We start from the raw sequence: 10,202 nt of genomic DNA, 5'->3' as shown, positions 1-10,202 counted from the left end.
GGCCGAGCCCGCGGCTGGGGAGAGTCTGCGCGTCTACTCGGACCTGCACGCCTTTTACTACTCTTGGTACGGGAGCCCGCGGCGCGAGGGGCACTACATTCATTGGGACCACGTCATGGTGCCGCACTGGGACCCCAAGATCTCGGCCAGCTATCCCCGTGGCCGCCACATCCCCCCTGACGACTTGGGCTCCAGCTTCTACCCGGAGCTGGGGCCCTATAGCTCTCGGGACCCCGAAGTGCTAAGGGAGCACATGACCCAACTCAAGGAAGCCGCCATTGGTGAGTTCTCCGTCCCCTAGCCTCACCTGTCCCACATCCCAACTCCTGCCGGAGCTTTGGCCCCATCACCTCGCAGCCTGGATTCTTGCTCCTTCCTTTCCTCTCATCCTAAGCCCACCCTCGACACTCTCCCCACTTAGGTCCTTCTAATCTTCCACAACTCCAGGGCCCTTCATAAGGCAGAGCTGCTGGGATGACCGGTGGAAGGAGTTTGTGACACAGCTGTCTCAGATAGCTAGGAGAGGGAGGCCGAGTATTCTTGACTGTTAGGCTTGTAGGTTCAGAAGGGGGGAGTGAGGCTTGGGTGTTTGGGCCTCTCAGGGTCTTGGGGTGTATAGTAGTAGCACTTGGGGCGTTCTGCCTTCACACCAAGTAGAGCAGAGCACTAATCCTGCCTACTTTTTCTGGCTGCAGAGGAAGTTTGCCCATGTTGCATGATGGAACCTGCTGTGTCTGCAGTGTAGGGGCCCAGGAGCTTTTTCAGCCCGGCTGGAAGTGAGGTCCCTGGGTGCCTCCTTTGCAGGCTTTGGTGGTGGGGAGCTGTTTCAGATTTTGCCACAAAATTCAGCTGGATTTTGCAGTACATTTTAGTTAATCTGGAGATAGTTTGTGAGGGAAAACAAACCCCTGAATGCTAGAGCTAGGCATGGATGGTATACGAAGACCAGGAGCATCCCTCAGGATTTTACACTATATAAACAGTTGAGACAAATGTGACCTCACACAAGCAGCACTAAGTTGACCTCTGCTCAGGTCTTTTCTCTAAAGGTAGGACTGTGGTTTCCAAGTGGGTGTCCCATTGTCCAACTTTGTTGTACTAATGCACTTGAGAGCCTGGCTCCTTTCTGCCCTAGTGCACTACAGATCGCGCAGTAGCGGCATTTCAGCACCGCAGGCGTGGACAGCTCCAGGCTCACTCTGGAATCTGATCTGCAGGAATGTGAACCTGGCTGGAGCCTTGCTGCTGGAGATGGTTTCTGAGGGTAGTATCATCTCTGTTTAGAGAGGACTCTCTGAAGTAGCCTCTGTGTTGTGTCTCAGGCGTCCTGGTCCTGTCTTGGTACCCACCTGGCATGGCCGATGATAATGGGGAGCCCTCAGATGACTTGGTGCCTGCCATTCTGGACACTGCCCATCAGTATAACATCCAGGTGAGTCTCCCAAGAGGTCACATGCTTTCTAAGCTATCTTCAGGATGGCCCCTCCTCTGCTCACAAGGTTAGCCCCTCTATAGAACTTCTTGGCAGTAGCCCAGGAATGGCAAGTACCTAGCAAAAAGTGGTGTGGAGGGAGGGTCATAATAAATAGTGCCTCAGTCATGCTTATTTTTTTAATTAGTGAAAAAAAGTAACATAGGACAAATGGGAGACTAAATATAATTTTTATTAATGACAGAAGATAGGCTGGAGGAGATTAGTGCAAGAATTAAACAGGCCTACAAAATGAACTCCAGACTTAAGTTAGACTCACCTTCTTGGGAGGCAGTACTGGGCCCTCAAGGAGTAGGCACAACATGTGCTCTTAGCAGGCAGACTTGGCTTCAAAAGGGAAGATAGAGCTAAGTATATCCAATTATTTTCCCAAAATGTACCCAGTAGGTCATTCCCTTCTTCTGCAGTAAAGAAAAAAAGTGAAGCCCTACTCCCTGTTCCCAAGCTGTCAATGACATGTTGAACAGATCATAGCCCATTTGCCCACTGACACAGCTTCAGCCTCCACTGTTTGGGCAGCTAGTGGAGCTGGCACCTAGGTTGAAGTCCATTATCTGTCTTGCAACAGCCCATCAGGATAATTTCCAGATGCCCTGCTGTAGGAGATGGGCAAACATCTCAACCCCAAGACCAGGGCTTGGTGGTCTTTTTGGCCTGAAGAGCAACAGCTGCCTTTATTTCTTTAATGCTCACCAGTGACAGGCCCCCTCCTGAACTTAGGCTCTCATGTAAGCCATGGCTAGAGCATGGGGCTTATATATAGATTGGTGTCTGCAATCAGGTCAGGAATGCAGATCTTGGACAGATAGCCCCTGACCAGTAACTCCTGTTTGTGGCAGGTTGCCTTCCACATCCAGCCCTACAAAGGCCGGGATGACATCACTCTACATGACAACATCAAGTACATCATTGACACGTAAGGTGGCTCTGGGGGCTGAGATTTTGGTAGGATCAAAATGAGGGTGGGGGTAAGTTTGGATGGGCAGGCCAAAAGACACAGAGTAGAATGCCTGTATTCTTAGCAGCTGTCTTACAGTGAGAGTGCTGGGCTTGGAGTCAGGCAATCTGGATTTAAATTCCAGTTCTGTAGCTTCCAATCTGTGGTCAGAGGCAAGCTTTGAATCTTGTGAATTACATGAGTTAGGATATGTGAAAGTGGCTTGCACAGTACCCAGAACGTATTCATGCATTCATTCAAAAAATATTTGAGTGCCTTCCAGGCACTACTGTCCTATACCCTAGTTATACAGAACTGGGTAACAAGATTTCTCATTTCAAAGTTTACATTCTAGTATGTGTTGGGAGTACAGTGGTACAGACAGTAATTAAACAGGAAAAAAACAGTATCTATACTATGAAAAAAGGCACCGTGGTGGTGCAATAGTTGAGCACTCAGCTGCTAACAGAGTTTGGTGGTCTGAACTCACCCAGGGGCTCTGGAGGAGAAAGACCTGGTGATCTGCCTCTATAAAGATTACAGCTGAGATACTCTATAGGGCAGTTCTATTCTGTCACATGGTATCACTATGGTTTGGAATAGACTCAACAGCACCCGGCAACAACTATGAAAATAAATAAACAAACAGGGTGTTAAGTCTATGCCCAAGAAACTTTAGAATGGGTGGTCAGGTAAGCCTATCTGAGATGACAATTGAGCTAACACTCAATGAAGAATCAGCTCTGTAAAGATATGGGAAGCCAGCAGAAAATTCCAAGGAGAGGTATAAAGAGGTTGGTATGACAATGGAATAAAAAGGCTAGTGTAGCTGGAGTGGAGAGATGGGTGGGGAAGTAAGAGTGGAGGTAGGCAAGGCCAGATCAAGTAGCTCTTATAGGTCATGATAAGGAGCAGTCAGATTTGATTTACATTTGTAGTACAAGAGAACAGATTATAGGAAGGGAGAGGAAGGCTAGAGACCAGTTAGGCAGCTACTACGGCAATCCAGATGAAGGTGGTGGCGGCTCGCCCTAGATTTGGGGGGTGAGACCTGAATAAATGACAGGTCTGGGAGTGGGGCAAGGGAACAAAGCTCTTGCTTAGAGGAATGATGAGTCCAACTTTGGAGATTTGTTTGGACCCTAAATTGTGCTCTCGCCATCAGGGAAAGAGCTCACCCACTGCTGGCCCTATAGCTGCTGGCTTTGTCCATACAAGGCTAACTTAGGCTCTTCCTCCTGCTCCTCAGGTATGGCTCCCATGGTGCATTTTACCGCTATAAGAACAGCATGGGTAAGAGCCTCCCACTCTTTTATATCTACGATTCATACCTGACATCCCCTGAGGCCTGGGCCCATCTCCTGACACCTAGTGGGCCCCACTCAATTCGCAACACCCCTTATGATGGAGTCTTCATAGCGCTGCTGGTGGAGGAAGGGCATACCCATGACATCCTCGCTGCTGGATTTGATGGGATGTACACCTACTTTGCCTCCAATGGTTTCTCCTTTGGCTCCTCCCATCAGAACTGGAAAGCTGTGAAGAACTTTTGTGATGCCAATAACCTCATGTTCATTCCCAGTGTGGGGCCTGGCTACATTGATACCAGCATCCGCCCCTGGAACAACCACAATACGCGGAACAGGGTCAATGGCAAGTACTATGAGACAGCCCTGCAGGCAGCCCTGACAGTGAGGCCTGAGATTGTTTCCATCACTTCATTCAATGAGTGGCACGAGGGCACCCAGATTGAGAAGGCTATTCCCAAGAAAACATCAACTCGCCTCTATTTGGACTACCTGCCTCACCAGCCCAGCCTGTATCTGGAGCTGACCCGCCGCTGGGCAGAGCACTTCATCAAAGAGAAGGAGCAGTGGCTGATGTGAAGGGCCTGCAAACTGGGGGATGAGGTCCCAGCCTCACTGGAAAATATGAGGCTCAGCTGAGAGGGTGTAGGCACTCACCCATCTCCAAGTCAGCAGCTGGGTGCTTCCACATGGGCTATCGAGCCTGGGCCCATGTAGAACAGAGCCTGTTTCTCAGGCAAGTGGTGCTGGGGTTCTCTGCAGTCCTAGGAAACACAGCAATGGTCCAGAGAGGCAACGGCAGAGGCTGCCAGGTGACGACTTAGCCCAGGGCCCAGATCCTTGTCAGTTAGGGAACTTCAAAATAATCCATTCTAGCTTCGACCTCTGCAGAGCCTGGTGTTGTATAGTGAAGCCAACCAGTCACTATTCCTGGAAGGATGTCAGGGTTCTGGGCTAGCATATACTCTGCTGCCTTCTGCCAGCCTGTGTCCTCTATTCAGACTTCTTTCCCATATCCAGTCTGTCTTCTAAGTTAGGGAACCATATTTGAGATTTTCTGAAAGGGAAATTCTAGGTTTAGGCTCTTCCCAATAGATACCTGTACCCAGTTATCAGAAAATGATAATCCAGAGCTTTCACACATTCAGCACACTCATCCAACTCCTTACTATGTGCTAGGTGTTGGGGGGAAAACATGACCAAGGACCAGTTCCTGTTCTAAAGCTTATAGGATCTAGCTTTCCCTATTTGGTGTGGCCTTGTAGCTAGCACCTGGGCACAGTGCTCTAAGAAAATACCCCACCCCCAGTGCTCTAAGAAAATACCTCTGTGCTCTGCAGCCTACATTTTTCGCAGATGAACATTTAGCTCCAGGAGACGAGGATATATCTGCCTGCCTTTAGCTGTCTAAACTGAACAAGGCCCACTCACTAGAGCCAATTTCAGTGCTACTGTGATTTGTATTAAAACTAAGTGGTGTTCTCAAGCAAGCATTCCTTCTGCGCTCTCCAAGAACTCATTAATTCTGACCCCGCAGTCAGATTTCACGACAAACTGAGGTGTGGACTGGGCTGGCTACATTATCAGCACAATGAAGAATGGGTTTGCTTAAGAAATTAGTAGTTTAAACAAGACTTCTAGAGGGAATATTTAACAACCAGTATTTATTTACAAATAAACTAATATGTTAATTGCAGGGACCCTCATTACAGCAGATTCCTGTAACACCATGCCAAGATTCTTAAGATCTGTTTGAAAATAACTGTATCATAAACCACTGTATCGTTAAGTTTATGGACTCAAAACTGAGTCCTAATCCTGGTAACTGGGACACAAGGGAGTAAGGAGGAAGTAGACCCTAGTGACATGGACACCCAGCTCCAGCTGGGTCACTAACACTAAATCACTGGGTGGATGCACAGGCCTGCCTGCATTGCCTGTAGATTAGTTGAAGAAACCATGGCAGGCAGGACAGGTAAAAGGGCTGGATGCTGACCAGTTATTTACAAAAGCTAATCACAATGAGGCATCACTTTACACACACACACAATTTGAAAACTAAAGTTATGGCAAGGGGGGAAGCAGCAATTTTCACACACTGCTGATGGCAATGTAATTTGATTCAGTTCTTCTGAAAGCTAATAATCTGTATCAAGAGCCATAAAAATGTTCATACACTCTGACCCAGTAATACTTCCCAAAGGAGACTAATTCAAAAGAAAAATAAACCATTTACGATGCTTAATGGTAGTATTGTTTTGTATCAAAGAAAAACAAAGTTCAAATGATCAACAATAATTGTGTTTAACACTTGGAGATACATATACAGATAAAAGGCCATTTTGTAACTATTGGATTTAAATAAAGATGGTATAGATATAAACCCAACCCACACCCATGGCCATCAAATGGATTCTTAACCATAGCAACCCTATAGGACAGAGTAGAACTGCCCCATAGGGTTTCCAAGGCTGTCAATCTTTCCAGAAGCAGACTGCTTCATGTTTCTCCTGCAGAGTGGCTGATAGGTTCAAACCACCAACATTTTGGTTAGCAGCTGAGTGCTTAACCACTGTGCCACCAGGGCTCCTTTTATAAATATAATTATCTATAATTTATTTCATGACTAAGTAAAAAAAAGAACCACCAACTGAAAAAAAAAAAGCAGGAATTTATTTTCCAGTATTTAATTTGGATTCCCCCTACCACTACCCGCTGCCAACTGAGCAGACATCCCACTATTAGACCAAAAGAGTGACTCTCTGGCAGACAGTTACAGTGCACCACCACCAGAGGAAATGGTGTTTAGCCTGCACTCTACATCTTATCTTACCCTGGTTCCAGCTTAAACCTTAAAAGGATCCCAAATCCACGTCTTTGGTCACTTGAGACTTATGAACAATACCAGCTCCTCTAGATGGTTTGGACCTTAAAAGCCACCACCCACCAACAAGGAGGCTCTCGCTAGATTTCAAATCTTATTTACATCACTTAAAGAAAGAACAATGCCTCCTTACAATCATTTCTAATCTATTTTTCAGTTTTTCACTAAAATACAAAATTAAATAAAATAAATAAAACATTCTCCCCAGCTAAACCAGTAGCTTCTGGGGTCCGGTCTATAGTATTCAGAAAAACATGCTGCTTAAAGGGGTCAGTCTAATGTTGTAGCCCCAGCAGCCTCTGTAATGAGGCCTTGGCAACTACCAGTGGACAGACACATAGTGTCCACATCAATTCTTGGGCCTGCCTCCTTCCAAGTTTCACGAGCAGGGTCCATCTGAGAGGAGCAGCCCATACTTCCGTTGGAGGATGGCTGTTGTACTTTCCAGGGCACTGAGGAGAAAATAGAGTAGAGTTCAGTCTGACTTCTCAAAGCTGTAAGCCCACCAGAGTGTGGTGATCAGGGACCTCTAAACTCAATGGCCTTACTAAGTTCTGTTCCTCAAACTCTTGGGGGAAGTCTTCCGAATCCTGAAAAAGCCAGCAGAACCCAGCAAACTTAGTCCCATTGTACCCACCATTTCTCTGAACCCGCCTGCTCCACTCAGGAAGTGACAACTGCCCTCTGTCAAGGCTTCTTTTCTAGGCCCATGACACAGGAAAGAGACTCACCAGCCTGAGCGAATGATGCCAAACTTTCCAGGCACAGATAAGTCGACCACAGTTGAGCCGAGGCGATATTCAGGGCTCTGGTCATCCCCAATTGGCCCCCCATCAATGACCAGGGACAAATGAGGCCAGAGGTCCTGGAACTCCTGAGGAGGAGGAGAGCGGAAGCCTAGACATCACCCCTGGCATCTGCAATATCACACTACATGCAGAGTTGGTAAGGCAAAGGTTGTATAGTTTTAAAACAAGAGGCATCTTCCACTAAGCACAGAATAGAAACTCATTTGGTCGGAATAAAAACACTGCATTAGCACCCAAGGCACTGCTTCCTATGAGGTTTGGAGCCCCTTGGGTGACAGCTCCAAATAACACCTATTTAGAGTCTAAAGGAAGGTTAGGCAATCTACTTCTGTAGTGATACTGCCTCAGAAACCCAAGGAAGGATGGAGCCCTGGTGGTGCAACAGTTAAGCACTTGGCTACTAACTGAAAGGTTGGTGGTTTGAACCCACCCAATGGCTCCATGGGATAAAGACCTGGCAATCTGCTCCTATAAAGACTACAGCCTAGAAAACCCCAGGGGACAGTTCTAACCTGTCATATGAGGTTGCTGAGTCAGAAATCAACTTGAAGGGACCTAATAACAACAAAACCTAAAGAAAATGTTGGTATACCAGGGGGAAATTCCACATACTGCTTCAGTTAGAGAGATGTAAGTACATGTCTGGAGTTAGAATCCAGAGATGTGGGTTGTAACCATGAACTTTCCACCAAAGCTGTGTGACTTTGGCAAAGTTATTCCAGCTCCAGCTACAAAAAAGAAGGGTAGACTAGATGATCACTAAGGGTCCTTCCATCTGTAGCACTCTGACCTTGGACTTCAGTGGTACTCCATTGGGATCAGGCAAGAGAAAGGAAAACAAGATGGGGTATGCAAGTGCTTGCCACCAGGACTCAATCTTTGGGGCTACGGGAAAGATATTCCCAACTAGACTGTGGGCTCAATTGTTAATGTGCCAGAGCTCTCATCCCACCCCACAATGAAGATACTGCAGTGGTGGTTAGGCCTGGAAATATGGGATGGGGGCTCATAAATACCAGTTATCGTTTGCTGAAAAGGTAAGAACCACTGCCCCCCAACCCCCACCACCTTGGGTACAGACACCAGGACCAAGGAAAATCTGCTGTGTACAGAATAAGGAGGACACTGAGCTTTCTCTTTCGAATGTCCTTGAAAGTACTCTCTAGGTCTAGGCATGGAACTCTTTATCTTATTATCGTGTTCTAACTTCAAAAAGGAGCTCTGGTAGCGTAGTGCCTAAGGCACTTGATGGCTAACCAGAAGGTGGGCGGGTTCAAACCCACCAGCCACTCCTCAGAAGGAAGATGAGGCAATCTACTTCCGTAGTGATACTACCTCGGAAAAAAGACAACAAATAATTTTTTTGTGTCCTCACTTATTCTAAGCTAACATCCAAGACATGATTAGGATGATCTTTTCTTCAACCTGGCTTGTGGCAGAGGTGAGAGAACAAGGACAGCAGTCACAAACTGAGTAAAAATCTGGGTCTGTCTCTTAATGGCTAAGTAACCTGGGACAAGTGATTTAAGTTCTAGGAGCCTTATCTGCTTCATACTCTTTATAGCATTGTATTCAACAATTACCCCCGTGAAAGCCAGAAAACAATGATTTTACTTTACCATAATCTTACAATCTTTCCTATCACTATAAAGAGTAAGAAACAAAAAACAAAAACCACCTGCCATGAAGTCAATTCCAAATCATGGTGCCCCTACATGTGAGAGAACTGTACCCCATAAGGTTTTCAATGGCTGATTTTTTCCAGAAGTAGCTCACCAAGCCTTTCTTCCAAGGAACCTCTGGGTGAACTCAGATCTCTACCCTTTCAGTTAGCAGCCGAGTATGTTAACCATTTGTACCAGCCAGTATCATTATAAAGATAAAAATACAATTCTCCTCTTAGCCTCTCAAACTCTGCAGTAAAAGCTTTCCAAAATTCTTTAATTTGGATTCCCCTAAAACCTACATACTGCCCCAGGGAAGATATCCCACTATTAGACCAAAAGAGTAACTCTGCTAAGCAATTACAGTAATTGGCTCAGAGAAAACAGTGTTTGGTAACTCTCACCTTGACATTCAGAGAACTGGCCTGGGAACTGAAGTTGGCACTGGTGAGTGCAAGAGGTCCACCAAACACCCGAGCCAAGTCCTGCATGAAGGCATGGTCAGGAATCCGGATGCCTACAAGCTATGAGGCAAAAGGATCATCAGAAAGGTTGGCAGGGGAAAGGAAAGGATCTTCCAGGAGTCTGGGGACACAACAGAAAATTTAACTCACATGAGTGAAGGGGTTCAGATCCTTGTTGAGCTCCTCTGAGCGTTCCATCACCAGGGTCACTGGTCCTGGCAAAAGGTCTTTGAGGAGCTCCTCAGGGACTTTCACACGGCAGTACCTGGGAAACAAGTATAACTCTACCAAGGACAAATTCTATCAATGACCAACTCTGTTGGTTCTTTCCTAGACTCCTTTTCTTAGAAAAGGGAGTCCATGGGGCCTGCAATGGGATCTAACAGCTTCACCTCCTTAAGAACCTGAGCAGAAGCTCCAACTCCAGAGGAGTATCCTAAGCTTAGAAATCACATGCTTCCCGTCTCAGGAGCTACAACAGCTGCATACCACGCTCAACGTCTTATTTTCTTCAAGGCACTCCCTATTTTAATTTAATAGGCATTACCTGCTAAATATGGGAGCTCTGGTAGCATAGTGCCTAAGGCACTTGACTGCTAACCAGAAGGCTGGCGGTTCAAACCCACCAGCCACTCCTCGGAAGGT

The 10,202-nt window shown here is 46.6% G+C and overlaps 2 protein-coding genes across 2 annotated transcripts in view; one reads left to right on the top strand and one right to left on the bottom strand.

Moving 5' to 3' along the window:
• MANEAL (mannosidase endo-alpha like) overlaps window positions 1-4,315 on the top strand; it is a 4,580-nt gene extending 265 nt beyond the window's left edge. Inside the window, 4 exon segments of the mRNA XM_042781883.1 lie at window positions 1-281; window positions 1,323-1,432; window positions 2,332-2,408; window positions 3,679-4,315. The exon segment at window positions 1-281 is cut by the window's left edge and continues 100 nt beyond it. Coding sequence (XP_042637817.1) covers window positions 1-281; window positions 1,323-1,432; window positions 2,332-2,408; window positions 3,679-4,315 — 1,105 coding nt within the window.
• A 2,684-nt stretch (window positions 4,316-6,999) lies between these two features.
• The window catches only part of YRDC (yrdC N6-threonylcarbamoyltransferase domain containing), a 6,290-nt gene continuing 3,087 nt past the window's right edge, over window positions 7,000-10,202 (bottom strand). Inside the window, exons 2-5 of the mRNA XM_007947617.2 lie at window positions 9,708-9,822; window positions 9,498-9,617; window positions 7,352-7,494; window positions 7,000-7,072 (exon numbers count right to left, since the gene is read on the bottom strand). Coding sequence (XP_007945808.1) covers window positions 7,000-7,072; window positions 7,352-7,494; window positions 9,498-9,617; window positions 9,708-9,822 — 451 coding nt within the window. The remainder of the gene's footprint in view (window positions 7,073-7,351; window positions 7,495-9,497; window positions 9,618-9,707; window positions 9,823-10,202) is intronic.

The sequence above is a fragment of the Orycteropus afer genome, unplaced genomic scaffold, assembly GCF_000298275.1.
Source record: "Orycteropus afer afer isolate SDZICR_OR568_19922 unplaced genomic scaffold, OryAfe1.0 scaffold00192, whole genome shotgun sequence".
Classification (NCBI taxonomy): domain Eukaryota; kingdom Metazoa; phylum Chordata; class Mammalia; order Tubulidentata; family Orycteropodidae; genus Orycteropus; species Orycteropus afer.
The sequence above is the reverse complement of the archived record's forward strand: the minus strand, read 5'-3'. Positions and strand labels throughout refer to the sequence as shown.